The following is a 25,004-nucleotide window of genomic DNA, read 5'->3' as shown; positions in this document are numbered from 1 at the left end:
CAACCTGGGCATGTGCCCTGACCGGTAATTGAACCAGAGACCTCTTGGTGCATGGGTTGATGCTCAACCACTGAGCCACACCAGCCGGGCCAGATGGGCTGTTTAAGAGTTCAAGAACTTAGTCATGATACTTCTTACATATATGTGTATAAACATATTTATACATTTACATTTTAATCATTTGTTTTTACTAGTAATATATTTTAAGTAGGCTAGTTTTTGTGAAAGATATTTGTTCTTGTTTTATTGAAAGCTGTGTTCCTTCATCTTTTGGTCCTTGAATGTTGATTTTAAATGCAATTTTGCAGAGTACCAAGTAATTGGTTAGTTGAGATGAAGGAACATATAGCTCACCACCATCTTTCCTTCCACATCAACATCAGCTTTCATCACACAATTTCCTTTCATCACTTTGGTCAAGAGGAGGGGCAGAAAAATTTGAGTTGGAGTACTGTTCAGAGACAATTCATTCCTGCCTCTCGTCTTACAGCCCCCCATGCACCCCAGGGATCCAGGATTGGAAAGGCTCACTTCTCCCACCTCATTTTTGGGTTAGCTTTCCCACCGGCATCACTGCATCCACAGCTGCAGGTAACATTTGCTATTATTCCCTCAGCTCTTGGTACCTTTAGCGTTCCTTATAAAGAAAACATTCTAGGAAGAAAGGATGTTAGGGATATGGTGTTTTATTAATTACAAATGACTAGGCATAAAGTTGGGATTGATAGCAAGGCATGCTCGATTGATTGCATTAGAACTACACCGTCTCTGAAGGGAATGTGAAAACTAGTTCAGCATTTACTGAAACTTTTTTTCTCCTTTTCTTTTTTCTTTCAGTCCTCACCCGAGGATATTTTTCCATTTATTTTCAGATAGAGTGGGAGGGAGGGAGGGAGTGAGAGAGCGAGAGAGAGAGAGAGCTGCATCTTGAGGGAGACACATAGATTGACTGCTTACCACAGGACCCTGACCTGGGCCAGGGATGAACCCGTAAATGAGGTATGTGCCCTTGACCGGAATCGAACCCGTGACTCTTTGGTCCACAGGGCTGACACTCTAACTGCTGAGCCAAACTGGCCAGAGCTTTTTTTCTCTTTTTAATGTGCTATGATGTGTGCTTAGTGTTATCAAAATAAAAAATAAGGGTTTGGAGATTTAATTACTTGTAATTTGAACTTAATGATTTACATGTTATCAACCTTGAAGGATTCTGTAATAGAAAAGATTCCTTTTCCTTAGGAAATTGGAGGAAATGTGGTGAAGTTTAGAAAATTTATAAAGTAAAATAAAAATTTAAAAGGATGGAGTTACATATGTGATTTGTTGTCCATACTCTGTTTCTTGTGTATCATCTGTTCATATTGATTAATGTAAGATGCAAGATACATTTTAAATATCTATTATTTACTAATTTTGTTTTATATTGATATTTATTTGTAATTTAATTCTTTATAGATATTACCCAATGACTGCCTTTTAAAATTTTTATTTTAACATAGACCTCTCTGGCAACATCACACACAGGGAAATCATTTCTAAAATTTAATGTACATGCAATCATTTGAGATTAAATATGCAGGTGTTTGGTTTCCCCCTGATATTTTATTTAGTGCATCTAGCATGGGGCACTGGAATCTGGAATGCTCACCAATCTACAATGGTAACTGTCAAATAATTTTTTTGCAGGTGGTATATTGGATACACTTTGGGAAATGCTCTGGTTGAGTCAGTCATGTTATAATCGAAAAGAATGTGTTTACTTTTTAATATTTATATTTAGAGTTGAACATGAATATTGTTTTTTGAAGTGAAGATATTTATATATTATTCAGAATTTCAAAAATGTAGAATTTTTGTTTTTGGAATTGATCATTTTGTCATAGAGACCTGGCCTGTTTGGCTCAGCAGTTAGAGCATCAGCCTACAGGCCAGAGAGTTCCAGGTTCGGTTTCCAGTAAGGGCACGTACATTGGTTGCAGTTTGTCCCCGGCCCTGGTTGGGGTCATGTAGGTGGCAACTTCTCGATCTGTCTTTCTCACATCAATGTTTCTCTCTCTCTCTCTTCCCCCTTCTCTCCCTCCCGCTCTATCTGAAGATAAATGTAAAAACGTCCTCGGGTGAGGATTTAAAAAAAAAAAAAAAAGAATAAAGGTGTCATAGAGATGGTACCAACTTTGCCTAATATTTGTATCTGCATGTTGAACTTGTGAGCTAATTTGGCTAGGTGAATGAGACCCAACCTATTCAATCTATCGGTAAATATTTTAAAAATTCCTTTTGTATTTTCTAATAATCATAGGTGTAATCATAAATACATTTCTTACATAAATCAGTCTCAGTCTATGTGTTTTAGGTATTTCAAGGAGTTAATGAACACACATTCATATCACAGGCAGACATACACACATACCTGTCATTTCGGTTTATTCCTATAGACTGACATTTAAACTTTTCTTTAACAGGAATCATCCTGATACAAGGTTTTAATGCAAAAGATTTTTCTCTTCATATTCTTGAGATGAGCCATCAGGAAGTAACTTATTCAACCCTGGCATTTCTTCAGTCTTCTTCAGAGTCACAAAATAGATTAAGGGCTGGTGGACCTCAAAGGCCTAGGGAAAGTGATGACAAAGGTATGTTTTAAGCATCTGGATTCACCTGTCTTTTGTGGATTGTCAAATTTTTCATGTTTGAAAATAAGTTTTTATCTGTACTTCAGGTTCTCAGGTGGTAATACAAAACCATAATGGATATAGTAATAGAACAAGTCTCTCTCTCTCTCTCTCTCTCTCTCTCTCTCTTTTTTGGTATTTGTGAGAGTGGAAAAATGAATGAATGTTTCCATTTTAATTTGACCAGAGGAATTATTGAGGCCTTTAAAAGTAAAGAGCAGCCCTGGCTGGGTGGCTCAGTTGGGTGGAGCATGGTCCCCAAACACCAAAAGATTAGGGGCTTGATTGCCAGTTGGGGTGCATACAGGATGCAACTGATCGATGTTTCTCTCCTACATCTATGTTTCTCTCTTGCTGTCTCTCTCTCTTCCTTCCTCTCTCTCTTAACTTAATTTAAAAATATATATGCTAAGGTGAGGATTAAAAAAAAAGTAAAGAACAGACCAGAATCTCAAGAAAACATTGCATTTCCTAGACAAATAAAAGTCTAAGAAAATATTTGGGATGAAAAATATTGTTTTATTCAGCAGAAAAGGTATTTTAGTTGTCTTTAATATTTACCAAACCTTGATGGCAATGAAGCTGCAAATATGTTCAAATCAAAAGAAGCATTTTAATTTTTCTGTTCTCTTGTTCTACTTTCAAATATTATTACAATTAAATTCTAAATTGAGAATACCTTTTACTATTTTAATAGAGTGATGATAAGAGATAACAGCTTTCAGATACTAAGGACACAAACACAAGGAAAAATATAATATTGTCTAGTGAAAAATAGAACAGAAAAAAAGGAAAGTTGATTTCTAGAAACATCTTTAAGGATGGACCCCAGTCACATTTGCAGCTTCAGAATGTCCACTGTTGGCTACCACTTTTTCAAGAGTGTTGGCTGCCTTTTTCTCTTCATGATTAGTTGTGATCACCACAAGGAGAACACATGCTAGTGTGGACTCTCATAAATGTGTGTGGTGTCTATTGTCATCTGTACCTTTGTAAGGGATGCGCTTTTGAAATCCTAGAGAAATGTTCTTGTGTATAGGATTTCTACAGTGGGTGTGCGTCAGTCAGAAATCTGAAACTTTAAACATGTAACTATTAGATTCCAAATTTAGGTCAATTTGTATGATATAAGTTTGTAAAATTTTCATAGAACATTTGTCCCTTTGTTTCAAATGGTGTCACCGTGAAGGTTAGTAGTGGGCCAAGCTCCACCCTTGATGGTTGTTTTTTCTTCTTTATTTCAAGAGTTTTCAGTATCCTGGCATCTCATTGCAATGGCTATCAGGATCCTCTGTTTACTTCTAATGGTGACGATCATAGTGCTGGGAATAAATTGTAAGTAGTTGAAATACATCCTACAAGTCTGAGTAATAGCAGTGATCACTAATTCCCAGATATTAACAATGTTCCATCAATTGTCCCCAGACTACACTAAGGGAATGTTTCAGAGGGCTCTTTCTCAGTGATTTCCCCCCAGACACATCACAGTGTTATTTTTATTTTACTTACCTATTCCAGTGATCTGCAGCTATAATGAGCTGTCTCATTCTTTATCATACATAGTAGTATTTCTTTTAATACAAGACTTGGTAATATTCTGCTTTCTGAGTTTAGATCATTGTGAATCTTCGATAAACATTCTTTGAGGAACAACTGTTCAAAAGAAGTTATGGCTTTCTCTTATTTTTCTAAGAATACAATGAAGAAATGATTTACTAAGAAGAGTGATTCTATACATGGGTGTTAGAATCTTGAATTCATCAACTTTTATTTTTATTTGAATTTCTTGATATTGTTAGAGAAAATCACTAATATAGTACACGCAGATAAAATGACATCTTTGAATCTTCCTCCTTTCTCCTGTGGATATTCTATCTCCTCTAATAATAACGGCGCTATTTCTTCATATTTCTTAGTGTAGATTTTCTTACTCAGATGATATGTTGCTAAATGTTGACTGACTTTCTTTGGCACCTATTTTTAAATAATGTGCTAACTATTTTTAAAATTTATGGGGGTGACACTGGTTAACAAATGATACAGGTTTCAGTTGTACAATAATGTGCTAGCTATTAAAATGAAACTAAGCCAAATGGCAAGGTGTTGCCATCATAAGTTTAGTCACATCTCTATTTTATTTATTCTATGCTTAAGTTGCTAATAGTAAGAAGTTTGCTGTTTCCATTTCTATGGTCAATTTACTGAAATGTTACTTTCTAAATGTAAAATTGCTAATTAAAGTAATGAAATGGGCTGGTTGTCAAAGTAAGACTTTTTTCTCTTTTCTTTAATTTCAACATTTAAGTATTATGAGTACAGTTTTGTATTAAATCTGTTCTATTAATTTTAGTTTTTCAGTGTAGTCAAGAAAAACATCAACAAGATGAAATTCTACAAAACCGCACGCAAAAGGATTACACTGTGCAAAATGAAAACTGCTTAACAAAGAACACTTTGACAAATAAGACTTTAGCATCTGATGATTTAAAAAATAAAACCCTTCAGCAGGAAAATAAACCAGCCTCACTCTTAATAGAAAAGAAATGTAGAAAAAAGGGAATCTTTGCAAAATCTTTGCAAAATACAGGTATGAAGGAAATCTTCCGTGAGAGATTGCATGATTTTTCATGATTTCTTCTGCAGAAGTTTCAAAGATAGTAACAGGCTTCTCATATATGCTAGTTATCTACCTCTACTGGAAAATTTTAATTTGTGCCTCATAGAAATAATATGTGTATTTGGGATTGCTTATTTTAATTATGGTATTGAGACCTCAGGAGTCATGTTTGGATTAGTAGACCCTTGTGTTTTCAAAAATTCCCTGGCAGTTCTTGCATTCCTACTGCTCCCAGAGGGTGGAATAGTGTATTAGCTCTCCTGAAAATTCAGATCATATTGGACCTGTGGGCAGAATAGTCATTTCTACTTTGTTGCTGACCTTAAATATAGATTTTATCAATAAAAATAGATAGGATGCAATGAGCGCACAGCCTTTTATTTGGATGCTGTTGTAGAGATAATTATGTGTGTGTGTGTGTGTGTGTGTGTGTGTGTGTGTGTGTGTGTTCCTTTCTGTCTTTACTTTCTAACTTGACTTCAGATTTTTGGACTTTTTGTGATCCCTCCAATACATCTGTAAGATTTATCATAGTGTTGATGTTTGTGTAACTCTGTGTGGTGATACTTGTAAAAACGTTGCAAGAGATAAAAATATTGATTTCATACAATAAATTTTGTTATTAAGCATACCAATGGAGTGCATTGACCTGGTTATCAACAATTAATACATATGTATTTAGGATTTAGACTTTATAAAGAGCTTTTGCATATTTAATCTCATTAATGCATGGGAATCAGTAGAAATTATTGTCTCTGTTATTAAAGCATGAATACTATTTTAAAATTTTGGTATATTGTAAAACATATGAGAAAAAGAAATAATTCCAAATAATGTTTCTTTAATTTAGAAGGCATTCCAGAAATTTATTTGAATGTTATTATTATTTAAGCAGCTTACTGAGGTGTTAATAATGTAAAATACTGTGGACATTTAATGTATACTATTTAATGAGTTTGGAAATATACATACACTCATTAAACCAACCGCAATAAGGGTAATATCTCCAAAGTTTCCTCATGACCCTTCTTTCTTTTTGTGGTAAGAACTCTTAACATGCAATCTATTCTCTTACCAAGTTTTTAAGTGCACACTGCAATAATATTAACTCTAGGCACTGTGTTGTACAGCAGAGGTCTAGAGCTTACTCATCTTGCATAAGTAAAACTTTACACCGATTGAGCCGCTGCCCATTTCTCCCTCCTTCCTACTTCCCCTGGTAATCACCATAATACTTTTTGTTTCTCTGAGTTTGACTATTTAAAACACCTCATGTAACTGGAATCATGCAGTATTTTTTCTGTATCTGGCTTATTTCATTTAGCATAATAACCTCCAGTTTCATCCATGTTGTTGCATATGGCAGGATTTCCTTCTTTTTAAGGCTGAATCATGCAAGTATATGTAGACAGCATTAAAATTTTTTTTTTCTTTATTGATTTGATTTTTGTTTTTATTTTATTTTATTTTATTTATTTATTTATTTTTTTAACCCTCACCCGAGGATATTTTTCCTTTTTTTTTTTTTGTACAGATAGAGTGGGAGGGAGAGAGAGGAAGGGAGAGAGAGAGAGAAACATCGACGTGAAGGGACACATCGAGTGGCTGCCACCCGCACAACCAACCAGGGCCGGGGACAAACTGCAACCGAAGTACGTGCCCTTAGCGGGAACCGAACCTGGGTCTCTCCAGACCGCAGGCCGACGCTCTAACCGCTGAGCCAAACTGGCCAGGGCTTTTCTTTATTGATTTGAGAGAGAAAGGAAGAGAGAGGGAGAGGGATAGAAACATCGATGAGAGAGAAATCATTTGGCAACCTCCTGCATCTCCCCCCCACTGGGGATTTGGTCCATAACCTGGGCACATGTCCTGACTGGGAATCAAACTGGCGACATTCAGGTGCATGGGTAAACGCTCAACCACTGAGCCACACTGGCCAAGCCATTTTTTTTTTTTTTTAAATGTGTTTATCTGTTGATGGACATTTGGGTTGTTTCCATATCTTGGCTATTGTGAATAATGCTACATTGAACATGACAGTGCAGATATCTCTTGGTATTCCAGAATTTTGATGAACCTCATACTATCATTATCAATAGCTATTAGGATTTTATTTCGTTGTGGAAGGCTGATAAATATATTGCTCTGCTTAAGAGAATGCCAGATAATAAGAAGTTTAATGTTTTACTTTATATGTTGTAGGCATGTCTGATGTAGAAATCTGGTCCTGTTGTGGAGCAAGCTGTTATTATTTTACCTTTGAAAATAAAAACTGGAAGGGATGTAAAGAGATTTGCCAAAGACATGGATTATTTCTTTTGAAGATAGATGATCAAGATGAACTGGTATCATGGACAACTATATTTTCTTTCATCTCTGGACTCTATCTCACACCCTCAGACCCAAGATATTGAGGACCGGGGGAGGGGTTCAGCAAAAGGGACCCTCAGTATCTTTTGTGTTGAGTGAGCAAAAATCAGTTGAGTCTCCCAGGAGACTCTGCCTGCTAATAGGAACAGGATCTTGCTATTTATTAAGCATTTGATACATATTATCCATAATGACCATTATTATGTCCAAAATGAAAATCCTTTTGAGGATGCAGTTTGGATCTTTGCAACCATCTTTCTTTCAAAAACAATAAAAACAACCCCTCACAGAGGAATATGCCTCACCTTTGATGAAGTACTTGATTGGTAAACACAGGCTGGAACCAGCAGTTATTTTTCCTAGTAATGTGGCAACTAAAATCCTGGTGTAACATGGTCTAGTATTTACTACAAGGAATCCAGGAGCCAGACTGCCTGTAGTTGGTTTCAGCTCTGGCACCTACTAGTTCAGTAATCTCTAGTGAATTACTTAATTTCTCTTGGCTTCAATTTTCCCACCTGCAAAATGGAGATAATGATGAGAAACAGAAATTTAACAATTTAGCCTCATAGTGATTTTCACTGCATCCGCAGGTAATATTTACTTGATCAATATTCTTATATATTATATCAGGATGTTTATCTTTCAAAAAGAATTTTATCACTGGCCGGTTTGGCTCAGCGGTTAGAGCTTCGACCCGTGGACCAGGGAGACCAGGGTTTGGTTCCCACTAAGGGCATGTACCTCAGTTTCAGTTTTTCCCTGGCCCCGGTTGGGGTTGTGTGGGTGGTGACCAGTTGATGTGTCTCTCTTACATCGAAGTTTCTCTCTCTTTCTTCCTCCTTCTCTCCCTCCTGCTCTATCTGAAAATGAATGCAAAAATGTCCTCGGGTAAGGATAAAAAAAAAATTGTAAAAGGATAAAATACATTAACAATATCAAAATTATATTTTTAATTTGTTACTAATAAAAACTATACACATACACACAATGTGTGTTTACAGAGAAATTTTTGCAAAGGTCAGCCTTGAAACATCTATTTATCATTTAGAAAAACAACACAAAATTTATGTACAAATCTAATAGATGTTTTAAATCATACAGAAAAAGTTATATTGCAAGTCATAAAATATTTTCTGTTCGATGCATTACAACACAGTTAAATTTAAACTGTATTTTATTTTATTATTATTATTTTTTTAATCCTCCCCCAAGGACATTTTTCCATATTTTGTTCAGGTAGAGTGGGAGGGAGAGAGAGGAAGAGAGAGAGAGAGAGAGAAACATCGACGTGATTGCCACCCGCACAACCAACCAGGACCGGGGACAAACTGCAATAGAAGTACGTGCCCTTAGCGGGAACCAAACCTGGGCCTCTCTGGACCGCAGGCCAACGCTCTAACCGCTGAACCAAACCGGCCAGGGCTTTAAACTGTATTTAAAAACACATGTCATCTAATCAGACATATATGTCACTTTGATACATTACATTTTTAATTTAATTTTTATTGTTCTATTTTTTAGAGTATTACGTATATCACCTCATTTCCCCCCATTGCCACCCTCCTCCCCACTATGCAGTGCATTTTTAGACTAGTAAAGATTTCTAAATTCTGCCCCTTCCAACTACTAAACTAGAGCAAGGCTTCCTCTTAGGACGCGGAAGGCTCTAATGCACACCTCCCACCTCCGCTTGTTATTTGAATGCATTTGTTTGGAGATTCCTTCTTTCACTTAACAATATGTCATAATTATTTTTCTATATTCTTAAGGATTTTTTTTTTTGGAGCATGCTTTTGAATCATTTTATGAAGTGTCATACATTATTTAACAAATCAATTTTAGATATTTAGATTTTAATTTTTTTTCATGTTTTAAATAATCTATGACACTGGCAGGCATTTTTAACATAAATACTACTCTAGGAGAAAATTATGTTGGAAAATGAAAATACAGAGATTGAGGGAAGAAAAGGCTCTTTAGGAAGGGGGTAAGCAAGATGACGTCGGGGGCAGCAGAGTCCGGGCCACCCAATCAGCTGGCCGCTCTTCCTATCCTCTCCAGTCTTCTAACAGATGGAAATTTAGTCACATGCTATGTTTTGATTCCTTTATAGGTCTTCCTTCAATCCCAGGTTTATCAAAATAACTACTGGATTGGATTATCATATAATGACAAGGAGAGCAAATGGGAATGGATTGACAAGGGCACACCTAGACTGTAAGTTTCTGGAATATATTCCAAGTCTAACATTGGTTGGAAGTATTATGTCTAAAGAGGGTCTTCTCTCATTTCACACAGTTTAACTAATTTTCAAGTAGAAATCGTCAGTAAAAATAAGTAGAATGATTAAGAAAGTGTTTTAAGAAGTATAGTTAAAAAGGAAGTGTCATACAGAGTTATTAATGAAATTATGATGCCAACACATGCTCAGAAGAATGTGTGTTATGAGGTACACAGAAATTTAAAAAATCATACAGTGATATAAATGATTGGATCATCCTGATTTAGCCATAATGATCCTCCCATAACCACAGATGACTCTTTTGAGTATCCCCAAAATTCATCTGAAACTCCTTTCTTTTATTAGTTTACATTTATATGTTCATATATTATTTATAAATAGAAATTGATTTCAGTATTCACACACACACACACACACACACACACACACACACACACACCTTCACTATAGTATTATTAAGAGTTTTTTTGTTTGTTTTCAAAAAGTCTTTTTCCTACACTGATTTTAGAGAGAGAGGAAGTGAGAGGGAGAGAGAGATAGAAACATTGGTGAGAGAGATTGCCTCCTGCATACCCCCTACTGGGGATTTGGCCCACAACCAGGGCATGTGTCCCGCCCGGGAATCGAACCTGTGACCTCCTGGTGCATGGGTCAATGCTCAACCACTGACTCACACCAGACAGACTATAATACTATTAAGAAGTATAGTATTTCATTTTATTCATTCATTTATTTATTTATTTATTTATTTATTTATATCCTCACCCGAGGACATTTTTCCATTTTTTGTTCAGATAGAGTGGGAGGGAGAGAGAGGAAGAGAGAGAGAGAGAGATAGAGAGAAACATCAACGTGAAAGGGACACATTGAGCGGCTGCCACCTGCACAATCAACCAGGGCTGGGAACAAACTGCAACCGAGGTACATGCTCTTAGCAGGAACCGAACCCAGGTCTCTCTGGACCACAGGCCAACGCTCTAACCGCTGAGCCAAATCGGCCAGGGCTCATTTTATTTTATTAATTTATTTTTGTTACAGATATTTCTCCTTTTACCCCCTTTGACACCCTCCTCATCATCCCTCCACCCCCGCCTCATCGCCAGCTTTGTAGTCTATGTCCATTGGTTATCCATACATGCATATAAATTCTGTGGTTTATCTCTTCCCTCTCCCCCAACTCCCTCTTCTGAGGTTTGTCAGTCTGTACCCTACTTCCACGTCTCTGGGTCTACCCTCCCCGTCAGACTGTTATGTTTATTAAATTCCACAAATAAGTGAGATCATATGATATTTATCTTTCTCTGCTTGGCTTGTTTCACTTAGGATAATACTCTTCAGGTCCCTCCATTTCGTCTCAAAGGATAAGAGATCTTTCTTTCTTACAGCTGCATAGTACTCCATTGTGTATATATACCACCACTTTATTATCCACTCATCTACTGATGGACTGTTTCCAGGTCTTAGCTATTGTAAATACTATTGCTCTGAGCATAGGGATGCATATATTCTTTCTGATTGGTGTTTCAGGCTTCTTAGGGTATGTTCCTAGAAGTGAGATCACTGGGTCAAATGGCAATTCAATTTTTAATTTTTTGAGGTAACACCATAGTTTTTTCCACAGTGGCTGCACCAGTCTGCATTCCTACCAGCAGTGTACAGAGTCACCTTTTCTCCACACCCTTGCCAGTACTGGTTGCTTGATGATTTGTTGATGGCGGCCATTCTGACGGGTGTGATACTCATTGCTGTTTTAATTTGCAGCTCTCATCTCTGATGATTCGTGATGCTGAGCATTGTTTCATATGTCCCTTGGCCATTTGTATGTCCTGTTTGGAGAGGTGCCTATTTAGATACTCTGCCCATTTTTTAATTGGGTTCTTTGTCTTCCTTTTGTTGAGTTATATGAGTACTCTATATATTTTGGAAATTAACCCCTTATCTCATGTATCATTGGCAATTATGCTCTCCCATATAGTGGGTTTCCTTTCCATTTTGATGGTTGTTGCTTTTGCTGAGCAGAGGCTTTTTAGTTTGATGCAGTCCCATGTGTTCATTTTTTCCTTTGTTTCTCATTTCTTAGGCGTTGCATCAGTGAAAATTCTGCTGCATACGGTGTCTGAAATTTTGTTGCCTACAATTTCTTCTAGGATTTTTGTGGATTCATGAGTCACATTTAAGTCTTTTATTTATTTTGAGTTTATTCTTGTGTATGGTGTAAGTTGGTGGTTTAGTTTCATTTTTTTTGCATGTAGCTGTCCAATTTTCCTAACACCATTTATTGAAGAGGCTGTCTTGACTCCACTGTATGCTCTTGCCACCTTTGTCAAATATTAATTGAGCATAATGTCTTGGGTCAATGTCTGGGTTGTCTGTTCTGTTCCATTGATCTATATGCCTGTTCTTGTGCCAATACCAGGCTGTTTTGATTATAGTGGCTTTGTAGTATAACTTGATATTTGGTATTGTGATCCCGCCTACTTTGTCCTTCTTTTTCAAGATTGCTGTGGGTATTCAGGGTCTTTTTTGGTTCCATATAAACTTTTGAAGTATTTGTTCTAGTTCTGTGAAGTATGTCATTGGTATTTTTATGGGGATTGCATTGAATCTATAAATTGCTTTGGGTAGTATGGACATTTTAATAATGTTAATTCTTCCAATCCATGAACATGCTATATGCTTCCACTTTTTAATATTTTTCTTTATTTCTTTTTTCAATGACCTGCAGTTTTCTGCAAATAGGTCCTTTACTTCTTTGGTTAAGTTTATTCCTAGGTATCTTAATTTTTTTGCCATGATGGTAAATTGAATTGTTTTTTTAGTTTCTCTTTCTATGAGTTCATCATTGGTGTATAAGAATGCCATCGATTTCTTGATATTAATTTTGTATTTTGCTACTTTGCCAAATGCATTTATTAAGTTTAGTAGATTTTTTATGGAGTTTTTAGGGTTTTCTATGTACAATATCATGTCATCTGCAAAAATGACAGTTTCAATTCCTCTTTTCCAATTTGAATCCCTTTAATTTTTTCTTCATGTCTTATTGCTGTGGCTAAGACTTCCAGTACTATGTTAAATAAGAGTGGCAAAAGTGAGCATCCTATCTTGTTCCTGTTTTTAAGGAAAATGCCTTTTGTTTTAGCCCATTAAATATGATGTTGGCTGTAGGTTTTTCATATATGGCCTATATTATGTTGAGATATGACCCCTCTATTCCCATATTACTGAGCATTTTTATCAGAAATGGGTGCTGGATTTTGTCAAATGCTTTTTCAGCATCTATTAATTAGAACATATGGTTTTTATCTTTCATTTTATTTATGTGGTGGATCACATTTATTGATTTGCAAATATTGTACCATCCTTGCATCCCTGAGATGAATCTCACTTGGTCATAATGAATAATTTTTTTGATGTTTTGCTGGATCCAATTTACTAGTATTTTGTTAAAGGTTTTGGCATCTGTGTTCATCAAGGGTATTGGCCTGCAGTTTTCATTCTTTGTAGAGTCTTTATCCGCTTTTGGAAGTAGGATTATGCTGGCCTCAAAATGAGTTTGGAAGTCTTCCGTCTTCTTGGTTTTGGAATAGTTTGAGGAGAATGGGTATTAGTTCTTCTTCGATTGTTCGGTAAAACTCCCATGAAGCCATCTGGGCCTGGGCTTTTGTTTGCTGGGAGTTTTTTAATTACATCTTCAATTTCCTTTGTTGTTATTATTCTGTTCAAGTTTTCTATCTTTTCCCTGTTCAATTTTGGGAGACTGTGTTTCTAGACATTTGACCATTTCATCTAGATTGTCCAATTTCTTTGCGTGTAATTGTTAACAGTATGTTTCAATGATCCTTTGTATTTCTGTGGTGTCAGTTGTTACTTCTCCTTTTTCTTTTCTGATTTTGTTTATTTAGGTCCTCGTTTTTTGTTTCTTGGTGAGTGTGGCTGAAGATCCATCGATCTTGTTTATCTTTTTTTTTTAGTCTCTATGTTGTTTATTTCTGCTCTGACCTTTACTATTTCATTCCTTCTACTTGCTCTGGGTTTTTCTTTTTGTTTACTTTCTAGTTCTTTAAGTTGTACCCTTATAAAGTCAATTAGGGATTTTTCTTGTTTCTTGAGGTGTCTAGCTGTGGGTCTTCTGGGGTTCATCTTGGTACTCTCTGTGTTTCTTGGACTTGTGTGACTTTTTCCTTCACCAGTTTAGGGAAGTTTTCTGTCATTATTTCTTCAAATAGGTTCTCTATTTCTTTCTCTGATTCTTCTCTTTCCAGTACCCCTATAATGTGAATGTTGTTACATTTTTTATTGTCCCACAGCTCCCTTAAACTCTCCTCCTGGTTTTTAATTATTTTTTCATTTGCTGCTCTATTTGGGTGTTTTTTGATTATTTGTTTGGTTTTTTTTATCTTGTCTTCTAAGTTGTCTTCGGTCTTCAACTTCTAATCTTCTATTGAACCCTTCTAATGTATTTTTCATAACAGCTATGTTATTCTTTTTTCCCTCTTGATTTTTATGCATAGTTTTTACCTCTTTTTTTTAAGCTGAAGTAGTTCCCAGTGAGCTCTTCATAATTCTTATTAAGTTGCTTGTAGTTCTCACCAAATTGTTTGAGTACCCTTAAAATTATTGCTTTGAATTCTTTATCTGACAATTTGCTTTCTTTCATTTCCTGTAGTTCCTTTTCTGGTGATTCCTTTTTTTCTTTTATTGGGTGTTGTTCCTTTGTCTCACCATTTTAGCAATCTGGTAGTTCTAGGCCCTGTGAGGGATGTTGTGTGTAGGCAGGTTGGTGTGTATCAACTAAGGCTGCTGTGCCTCCCAGACTGTTTTGGTGTATGGCACCTCTTGCCTGCTGTGGGTCCTGGAGGACTGACACCTGGCAGCTGGTATTGGTCTGTCATACAGGTCTCGGCTCCCCCAGTCTTGCTGCTGCTTGGCCTGGGGCACCACTCTTGATCAGCCTCTGCTGACGCCGCTGGGGATGGGTCTTAGCTGCCGACCTGTGCTGCTGCTGCCTGTGGTGCATGGGTCCAGCTGGTGCACTGCTGGGGTGCGTGGGTCCCATTGTTATTCTGCTTGGGTGTGTGGGTTTCACTGGCACCTGTTTGGGTTGTGGGTCCCACTGGTGTGCTGCTGGTGTGTGTGAGTTTCTGCTTGTATACTGCTGGAGTGTGTGGGTTCTACTGGTGCCCTGCTTGGGTTCCTGGGTCCCGCTGGAGTCCTGCTTTGGTATTCTGTTGCCTGGTGGAGTACAGCTCCTAATAAGATGCTACTGGGGGCGAGTGTCAGCTCCCGGTTCACACTGCTACTGCTGCTGCTGTTGCTAGGGCATGTTCTCAGGTCCTAATCCTTTGCTGCTGTTGGGGGTTGAGGATGCTCCACTCCTGGGAGGGAGGGGCTGCACTCCAAATCCGCTGCTGCAGTTGTTAGGGACAGGTCTCAGCTGCCCAAGCCCTACTGCTTGGGCTGGGGCACCACTCCCAGGCAGCCTCTGCTGATGGGTCTCAGCTGCCACCTGAGCTGCTACTGCCTGTTGTGGGTAGATATCAACTCCCACCTAGTCACTGTTGCTGTGGGGAAAGGTGCCAGGCTCCCAAGTTGGTGCTAGTGCTGCTGGGGGTGTGTCTCAGCTCCCCAGCTTCCCCAAGCCACCTGGAGCCTCTGCTGCTGTGGTAGGTGGGGCTCCACTCCCACCCAGTCACTGCTGCTGTAGGGGAAGGTGCTGAGCTTCGATCAGGCTTCTGCTGTGGGGGATGGTGCTTGGCTCCTGTCCAGTTTGGCTACTGCAGCAGGCACCTCAATAGCATTGCTACTGTGCGCTGGTCCACTGGACCGATGGTGCAAGTTGCTCCGGTGGACTCCGGTTGCTTAACCCTAGCTGCTCCCTGCTTCCTCCTCCCAGGAAAGACCAGGGATCTTCCAAAATGGCAGGGCCTCCCGGCTGTACAGGGAGAAGTTTGCTGACACACCACTTGCCATGGTAGCTGTCTGCTTTCTGTCCACAGCACAGGAAACTTCTGCCTGTGCTCCTCTGCTCAAGGTTGATCATCCACACTCGCATTCACTCACACTCTCTCTCACATTCACTCACTCTCTCACACACTCACACTTGCTCTGGTCCTGCCACCATTTTCCTCTGGATCTCCTAAGAGGTATAGTATTTTATAAACTCTTGGGTTTACCTTAAGAAATAATCTGCTGTTAAACTGTTCAGTGATTTTTTAAAAAATTCATAACTATTATATTTTTATTTCTAATAATTCTGTTTTTTGTCAAATTTTTTTGCTAGTTACTCATTTTTTTAAGCTGTCGTTTATTTTTCTAGTGATAATAAGCATACTTATTCTAATATTTGAAGTTTTGTGAGTCTAATCTATTTTCTGGGTTTTCTTCATGATGCCATTTTCTGTGCAGCATTTAGCGATATTTTTTTTCATCTTGAGGTGCTCTGGAAATTATTAAAGTTCTGATAAGAAGATGACTTTCACAAGAAAGATTTGCTTTTATTGGATGCCTTGGGGAGTCATGAGTCTGGGCCACTTTTAATTCTAAATTTGGGCCCTGAAAGTCATGTAGATCTGGGTTGCAAACCTACACACGATGTCATGCAGAAATTACTTTGACATAATCACGGCCTGTGAGTATACTCCAGGCAAACTGTCTAAGGGGTCACAGGGCACAAAGCTCATGGGCCATAGTAAGATGCCCAAATTGCATGGTTAATTAAACCAATGTAAAACACACTCTGCAAGGGGACAGAAATGAGATTGCTTGTCACACTTGGGTGTGGTGGGATAGGTTGTCACACTTAGAATAAGTTGCAACTAAATGAAAGGACCACTTAGTTATAAAGGATCACTGAGTTATGTAGTCTTTATATGGCCTGACTCACCCTGCTGTAAAACCCTTTCCTGATGGTGTGGTTTCTAGACACCCACTTGAGGCTTGAGTAACAGGCAGCAAGTTCTTGTGGCTGGCACATACCTTTTCTGTGCTGGAGAGATACAGAAGCATGTTAAGCCTGGCAACAGCCTACAACTTTCCAATTAACCTGAATAGCAGCCATGAATTTTATTTGTGTTTCTTGAGCAGAGGGCAACAGTAAGTGTTGCCAATTGGTGGAGAATTTAAGACCTCACGGATATTGAGCATCCATGTACACCATGTATATTTTGTGCATGATATTTAGTGTTTAGTTGGTTCTTTGTTCCTTTTCTATGTTCAGTACACATGAGCTCTACATACTGTATCTATACCTTAACATGTCTCCCGGTTACTAACTTACTTATCCATCTTTAACATGTCTTAGGTGTTCTCCTTACGTCTCCCAAGCTGTTTAGTTTCATTTATCTTACGTGTTTCTCTCCCCCTTTTCCTGTAGCAGACACGAATGTTCTCACATAATACAGCAAATGCAAATTACATGAGAGAGGGTTTATGATTTTGGATTCTTAGGTGGGCTTCTTCTTTTGCTCTTCTGCTTAAATCTAAGGTTCAAGGCAGTTCGAGGGTGTTTATACTGACGTCTCAACTCTGTGTAGCTTGTCTTCTGTTTAGGACGGTGGGTGGAAATCCTTTTTTTCCCCCTTTTTTCTTAATTAATTTTTGTTACAGATGTTTCTCCTTTTTCCCCCACTGATTCCCCCCTCTCCCTCCCTCCCTGCCCTGCCCCCCGTTTGTTGTCCATGTCCACTGTTCATGCATACATACATATAAGTTCTGTGGTTTACCTCCCCCCACCATCCTCTCTTCTGGAGATTGTCAGTCTGTACCCCACCTCCATGTCTCTGGGACTACCCCAACCCTCAGACTGTTATGTTCATTATATTCCACAAATAAGTGAGATCATATGATACTTGTCTTTCTCTGTTTGGCTTGCCTCACTCAGGATGATACTCTCCATGTAGTCTCAAAGGACAAGAGATCTTTCTTTCTTACAGCGGCGTACTACTCCACTGTGTATATGTACCACAGCTTTTCTATCCATTCATCTACTGATGGACACTTGGGCTGTTTCCAGATCTTAGCTATTGTAAATAGTGCTGCTACAAACATGGGGGTACATATATTCTTTCTGATTGGTGTTTCAGGCTTCTTAGGGTATATTCCTAGAAGCGGGATCACTGGGTCAAATGGAAGTTCAATTTTTAATTTTTTGTGGTAACACCATATTGTTTTACATAGTGGCTGCACCAGTCTGCATTCCCACCAGCAGTGTACTAGAGTCCCCTTTTCTCCACACCCTCGCCAACATTTGTTGTTTGATGATTTGTTGATGGCGGCCATTCTGACAGGTGTGAGGTGATACCTCATTGTTGTTTTAATTTGCATCTCTCTGATGATTAGTGATGATGAGCATTTCTTCATATATCTCTTAGCCATTTGTATGTCCTGTTTGGAGAGGTGTCTATTTAGTTCCTCTGTCCATTTTTTAATTGGGTTCTTTGTCTTCCTTTTGTTGAGTTGTATGAGCACTCTTATCTGATATATCATTGGCAATTATGCTCTCCCATACAGTGGGTAGCCTTCCGTTTTGATGATTGTATCTTTCGCTGTGCAGAAGCTTTTGATTTTGATGTAGTCCCATGTGTTCATTTTCTCCTTTGTTTCTATTGCCTTAGGTGATGTGTCAGTAAAAATTCTGCTGCGTATGATGTCTGAAATTTTGTTGCCTACAGTTACTTCTGGGATTTTTATGGATTAATGAGTTACATTTAAGTCTTTTATCCATTTTGAGTTTATTCTTGTGTAGGGTGTAAGTTGATGGTCTAGTTTCATTTTTCTGCATGTAGCTGTCCAATTTTCCCAGCACCATTTATTAAAGAGGCTGTCTTTACTCCACTGTATGCTCTTGCCACCTTTGTCAAATATTAATTGAGCATATTGCCTTGGATCCATTTCTGGGTTCTCTGTCCTGTTCCACTGGTCTATATGCCTGTTCTTGTGCCAGTACCAGGCTGTTTTGATTACGGTGGCTTTGTAGTATAACCTGAAATCTGGTAATGTGATCCCTCCAACTTTGTTCTTCCTTTTCAAGATTGCTGTGGATATTCGAGGTCTTTTTTGGTTCCATATGAACTTTTGAAGTATTTGTTCTAATTCTGTGAAGTATGCCGTTGGTATTTTGATGGGGATTGCATTGAATCTATAGATTGCTTTGAGTAATATGGACATTTTAATGATGTTAATTCTTCCAATCCATGAACAGGGCATGTGCTTCCACTTTTTTATATCTTCCTCTATTTCTTTTTTCAATGACCTGTAGTTTTCTGTGAATAGGTCCTTTATTTCTTTGGTTAAGTTTATTCCTAGGTATCTTAATTTTTTGGCCGCAATGGTAAATGGGATTGTTTTCTTAGTTTCTCTTTCTGTGAGTTCATCCTTGGTGTAAAGAATGCCATCGATTTCTTGATGTTAATTTTGTATCCTGCTACTTTGCCAAATTCATTTATTAAGTCTAGTAAACCTTTGATGGAGTCTTTGGGGTTTTCTATGTATAGTATCATGTCATCTGCAAATAATGACAGTTTCACTTCCTCCTTTCCAATTTGGATCCCTTTTATTTTTTCTTCCTGTCTGATTGCTGTGGCTAAGACTTCCAGTACTATGTTATATAAGAGTGTTTGTGAAAGTGGGCATCCTTGCCTTGTTCCTGTACTTAAGGGAAATGCTTTTAGTTTTTGCCCATTGAGTATGATGTTGGCTGTAGGTGTTTCATATATGGCCTTTATTATGTCTAGATATGATCCCTCTATTCCCACATTACTGAGCGTTTTTATCAGAAATGGATGCTGGATTTTGTCAAAGGCTTTTTGGGCATCTATTGATATGATCATGTGGTATTTATTCTTCATTTTATTTATGTGGTGTATCATGTTTATTGATTTGCGAAAATTGTACCAGCCTTGCACCCCTAGGATGAATCCCACTTGGTCATGGAGGATAATTTTTTTGATGTATTGCTGGATCCGATTTGCTAGTATTTTGTTCAGGATTTTGGCGTCTATGTTCATCAGGGATATTGGCCTGTAGTTTTCTTTCTTTGTAGTTTCTTTTTCTGGTTTTAGAATTAGAATTATGCTGGCTTCATAAAACGAGTTTGGAAGTCTTCCTTCTCCTTGAATTTTTTGAAATAGTTTGAGGAGAATGGGTGTTAGTTCTTCTTTGAATGTTCGGTAAAACTCCCCCATGAAGCCATCCGGACCTGGGCCTTTTTTGCTGGGCGAGTCTTGATTACATCTTCAATTTATTCTGTTGATATTGGTCTGTTCAAGTTTTCTATCTCTTCCTGGTCCAGTTTTGGGAAACTATGTGTTTCTAGAAATTTGTCCATATCACTTAGATTGTCGAATTTGTTGCCATATCATTGTTCATAGTAGTTGTTAACCATCTTTTGTATTTCTGTGGTGTCAGTTGTTACTTCTCTTTCATTTCTGATTTTGTATATTTGGGTTCTCTCTCTTTATTTCTTGGTGAGTCTAGCTAAGGGTCTGTCAATCTTGTTTATCTTTTCGAAAAACCAGCTCTTTGTTTCATTGATCCTTTGATTTGTTTTTTTGGTCTCAATGTCATTTGTTTCTGCTCTGATTTTTACTATTTCCTTCCTTCTACTTACTCTGGGGTTTTCTTTTTGTTTGCTCTCTAGTTCTTTAAGTTGTGAGGTTAGATATTCTATTAGAGATTTTTCTTGTTTTTTGAGGTAGGCCTGTAGTGCTATGAACTTCCCTCTCAGAACTGCTTTTGCTGAATCCCATAGCTTTTGTGTTGTTATGTCTTCATTTTCATTGGTTTCTGGGAAGTTTTTAATTTCTTCCTTGATCTCCTCGGTAACCCATTCATTGTTTTATAACATGCTATTTAGCTTTCATGTGTTCAAATGACTTTGTGTGTTCTTGCAATTGATTTCTAGTTTCATGCCATTGTGATCTGAGAAGATGCTTGATATCATTTCAGTCTTCTTGGACTTGTAGAGACTTAGTTTGTGCCCTAACATGTGGTCTATCTTTGAGAATGTCCCATGTGCACTTGAGAAGAATGTGAATTCTGTTTTTTGGGGTGTAATTCTCTGTAGATATCTATTAAATCCATTTGGTCTAGTGCTTCATTTAAAATCTCTGTTTCCTTGCTAATTTTTGTCTAGAGGATCTATCCAGTGATGTCAGCAGGGTGTTGAAGTCCCCTGCTATGATTGTATTGCTATCGATTTCTCCTTTGAAGTCCTCCAGAAGATTTTTAATATATTTTGGTGATCCTATGTTGGGTGCATATATGTTTATCAAGGTTATATCTTCCTGTTGGATAGATTCTTTCAATATTATGTAGTGGCCTTCTTTGTCTCTAGTTATGACGTTCATTTTGAAGTCTATTTTATCAGATATAAGTATTGCTACCCCAGCTTTTTTTCCTTTTGGTTTGCTTGGAAGATTTTTTTCCATCCCTTCACTTTCAATCTATGTGAGTCTTTTGTTGTGAGGTGAGTCTCTTGTAAACAACATATAGATGAGTCATGCTTTCTTATCCAATCAGCTCCTCTATATCTTTTTATGGGAGCATTCAATCCATTTACATTTAAGGTGATGATTGATATGTACTTATTTATTGCCATTTTTGTTTAGTGTGGTTCTATTTTTCTTCCCATTTCTCCTGCTAGTTATAGCAGTCCTTTTAACATTTCTTGCAGTGCTGGTTTGGTGCTAATGTGTTCCCTTGGCCTTTTTTTTTTTTTGTCTGTGAAGCTCTTTATTTGACCTTCCATTTTGAATGATAGCCTTGCTGGGTAGAGTAGTCTTGGATTCAGATCTTGTTTTTCATGACCTTGATTACTTCATGCCATTCCCTTCTGGCCTGTAGTGTTTCTTGTGAGAAGTCAGCTGAGAGCCTTGTGGGGTTTCCTTTGTAGGTAACCTGTTGCTTATCTCTTATTGCGTTTAGGATTCTCTCTTTGTCTTTAATTTTTGACAGTTTGATTACTATGTGTCTTGGTGTGGGCCTGTTTGGGTTGTTCTTACTTGGGTCTCTCTGTGCTTCTTAAACTTGAATGCCTTCTTCCCTCACCAAATTAGGAAAGTTTTCTGTCACTATTTCTTTGAATATATTCTCTAACCCTTGCTCATTTTCTTCTTTTTCGGGGACTCCTATGATGCGAATATTATTATGTTTCCAGTTGTCCCACAGTTCTCTTAAGCTGTCTTCCTGTTTTTTAATTGTTTTTTCCTTTTGGTTTTGTGATTGGTTCATTTTTTCTACCCTGTCTTCTGCTTCACTGATCTGGTCCTCAGCTTCCTCTACTCTGATTTTTAGACCTTCCAATGTGTTTTTCATTTCTGATATGTTGTTTTTAATTTCCAACTGGTTGATTTTCAACATTTCTATGTCTTTACTCATGGTGCTCATGTCCTTACACATGCTGTTGAGCTTCCTCAAGATCATGGCTCTGAATTCTAGTTCTGTTAACTTGCTTAACTGCAACTCATTTATCTCATCTTTGGTAGAGGTCTCTTGTTCTTTCATTTGGCTTTTGTTTCTGTTTTTCACCATTTTGGCTATCACAGTAGGCTTTGGAGTCTGCCAAATTTTCCCTGTGGGTGTTAGTGTTCTGCTGTTTGTGGTTCCCTCTCCTGGGTTTGGATGAGGCAGGGAGGACCCACTTTAACCACCACTGTCAAGTCTTAACTTTCCTCTAGCTTTTTTTTTTTTGCCTGGAGGCTATTATTAGAGGTCACCTAAAGAACCTTGGTTTCTGAGGTGCCTGAAAAACTCCCTCAGGTGCTCAGTGTAAGAGGATTTCCTGAGGGTGGGGCAGATGCTGGTTGTTAATGGGCCTCAATTAGCATTTCAATGGCCGCCAGGTGGGGTTGAATCTCTGAGGGAGGGGCCACCGCCTCTCCCCAGGGCCCTGGGAAGGAGTAAGATGACCACCGTCCTGTGTGGCTGCACTCAGCAAAAGCTCTGATCACCCTCCAAGTCCCGAGTGTCCCTACACAGTTCCAGTCCAGTCTGCCTTCCCTCTGCCAGAGCCCAAGGTGAGTGGCTGCTGCCAATTTAGCCTCTGTCCAGACTCTGCATCATGGAGCCGCCTGGGACTTTTAACCCTATGGCGCTGCTCTCAGCTAAGGGTGGCCGAGTCTGAAGCACCAGCCGAGGGCATAGCACTCAGCTGAGTTCGCAGGACTTAGCCGCAGTCACTGCCGGCAGCAGCTTCCCGCCGAGTCCCCTGGTCCCAGTCGAGTCCATGTGGCACCAGCCGAGGGCTTAGCATGCAGCTGAGGTGGCAGCAGCTTCCAGCTGAGTCCCCTGGTCCCTGCCGAGTTCGCTGGTCCCAGCCCAGGCCGCTGCGGACTTGGGCTCCCGGCCCCCTCTCACGTCCTCGCAAGCCTACCAGGATTGAGTCAGTGTCCCTGGTTATGTGGTTCTCCAGGCTGCCTTTCGGTTGCTCCTTCCTGATGATTTGTATTTATTTTTGTTGTAAACCCAGTTTGGTCCTGGGAGATGGTCTGTGTAGCTCCATTCACTCTGCTGCCATTTTCCAGAAGTCAGTGGGTGGAAATCCTTATTCAGCATTCTCTACCAGTTAAGGGAAAACTGTGTTAATTTGCATCTTGCCTGCCTGCTCATAAATTTATTAAAGAAGGTTTACATTTTTTTTAAATTCAGCATTTTTTAATTCTTTTTACTAGAAAGATATCTGGCACCTAACCCACCACTTGTCTGATATAGAAGTCCTGCTTTTAGATACGTTTCAGTGGATTGTCAGGTTTTAGCTAATGATTAGGATGGGGTTGGGAAGAAAAGGAAATGAAACAAATAAAAAGATTGATTGAACAACTCTATTTCTGACTATATTTCAAGTCTACCTTTTCACTGTAGAGTATATATACACAAGGACTGGCCAACTGTATCACAGAAATTCAGTTTCTCTCTTTCTTTTTTTGTTATTCCTCATTCAAGGCTCTTTTTCCATTGCTTTATAAAGAGAGTGGAAAGGAGAGGGGAGGAGAGAGAAAGAGAAACATCAATGTGAGAGAGACATATTGATTGGTTGCCTCCTGCACAACCTGAGCTGGGGCCGGGGAACGTGCCTTTGACATGGAACTGAACCCAAGGACCAACACTCTAACCACTGAGTCAAACTGGCCAGGGCCAATGTTTCTCTCTTAATCTCTACTCTTATTGAAAAATTAGAATAAAGAAACATGTTTTCTATATCATGAACCCATAGCTACATTGCAAGGTAATTTTGCCCTCTGACCAAAAATGTCCAGTGTGAAATAAAAGGGGAGACACTGGGTGTAATCCAAAGGCTGAGTAAGATTATTTGATGGGTTAAGAGCCAAAGGCAATCTATTGGTAATGAAGTTGTGATTAACATTTGCACATTCCTGATTGTTGGTCAACTGATTTAAAGATTATGATTTATGTTATTGTAAGCTCCAGAAATAAACAGTTGATTATATGTTTTCTGTTTTATAGTGAATCTGCAATAATGAATATGACCTCTGGGAGTGGAGAATGTGCATTTTTAACCTCAACAAGAATAACAACTATCAATTGCTCTAACTCCTACAATTGTATCTGTGAGGTGGACATTTCCTTGGCTTTTAGCATAACCAAGAGGGACAGGTAAAATGGATTTTGTCATTTGTGATGTTTTTCCTGTAATAATATGTGATTACTTAACAAAGCCATGTTTTTACTACAGGACTTAGTCCACTGTAGAAACAGAGATGAGTTGGAAGAGAAGAACATGCTCTTTTGGACAATGATTTGAGAGATCAGGCGTCATCAGTGTTCTTGGAGAAGAGGAAGAGATTTGTCTTTGGAAAGCATTTGCCCTTCTCTTTAATGGGTCTGGGAAATTATTCTTTCTTTCTCTTTCCCTGATCTACCCACAGTCCAGTTAGAAAAAACTCATAAATACCTAGGTACTTTCCTTGTTTTTAGAATAAATCATTGCAATAGCCTCTGGCTTTGAGAGAGACTCCAGTTAAGAACTAAAAAGAAGTTATCTTTCCCCTCATGTAGAAGCTTACCTCTCATCTTTAAAAATATATTTTGCTATAATTTCAAACTTACTGAGTAGTTAAAACAATAGTATAAGAAACTCTCATAT

The 25,004-nt window shown here is 38.4% G+C and overlaps 1 protein-coding gene across 1 annotated transcript; it reads left to right on the top strand.

Annotated features, from left to right (window-relative positions):
• Positions 1-24,732, top strand: LOC118624455 (killer cell lectin-like receptor 2). Its single transcript, XM_036252756.1, has 9 exons — positions 1-24; positions 491-591; positions 2,463-2,633; positions 3,918-4,007; positions 5,023-5,259; positions 7,492-7,634; positions 9,776-9,879; positions 24,365-24,514; positions 24,594-24,732. The coding sequence occupies exons 1-9, from the start codon at positions 11-13 to the stop codon at positions 24,598-24,600; spliced, it is 1,017 nt and encodes a 338-aa protein (XP_036108649.1). The 5' UTR covers positions 1-10; the 3' UTR covers positions 24,601-24,732.
• Positions 24,733-25,004: the final 272 nt, after the last annotated feature.

Source organism: Molossus molossus, unplaced genomic scaffold, assembly GCF_014108415.1.
Source record: "Molossus molossus isolate mMolMol1 unplaced genomic scaffold, mMolMol1.p scaffold_m16_p_10, whole genome shotgun sequence".
Lineage (NCBI taxonomy): Eukaryota > Metazoa > Chordata > Mammalia > Chiroptera > Molossidae > Molossus > Molossus molossus.
The sequence above is the reverse complement of the archived record's forward strand: the minus strand, read 5'-3'. Positions and strand labels throughout refer to the sequence as shown.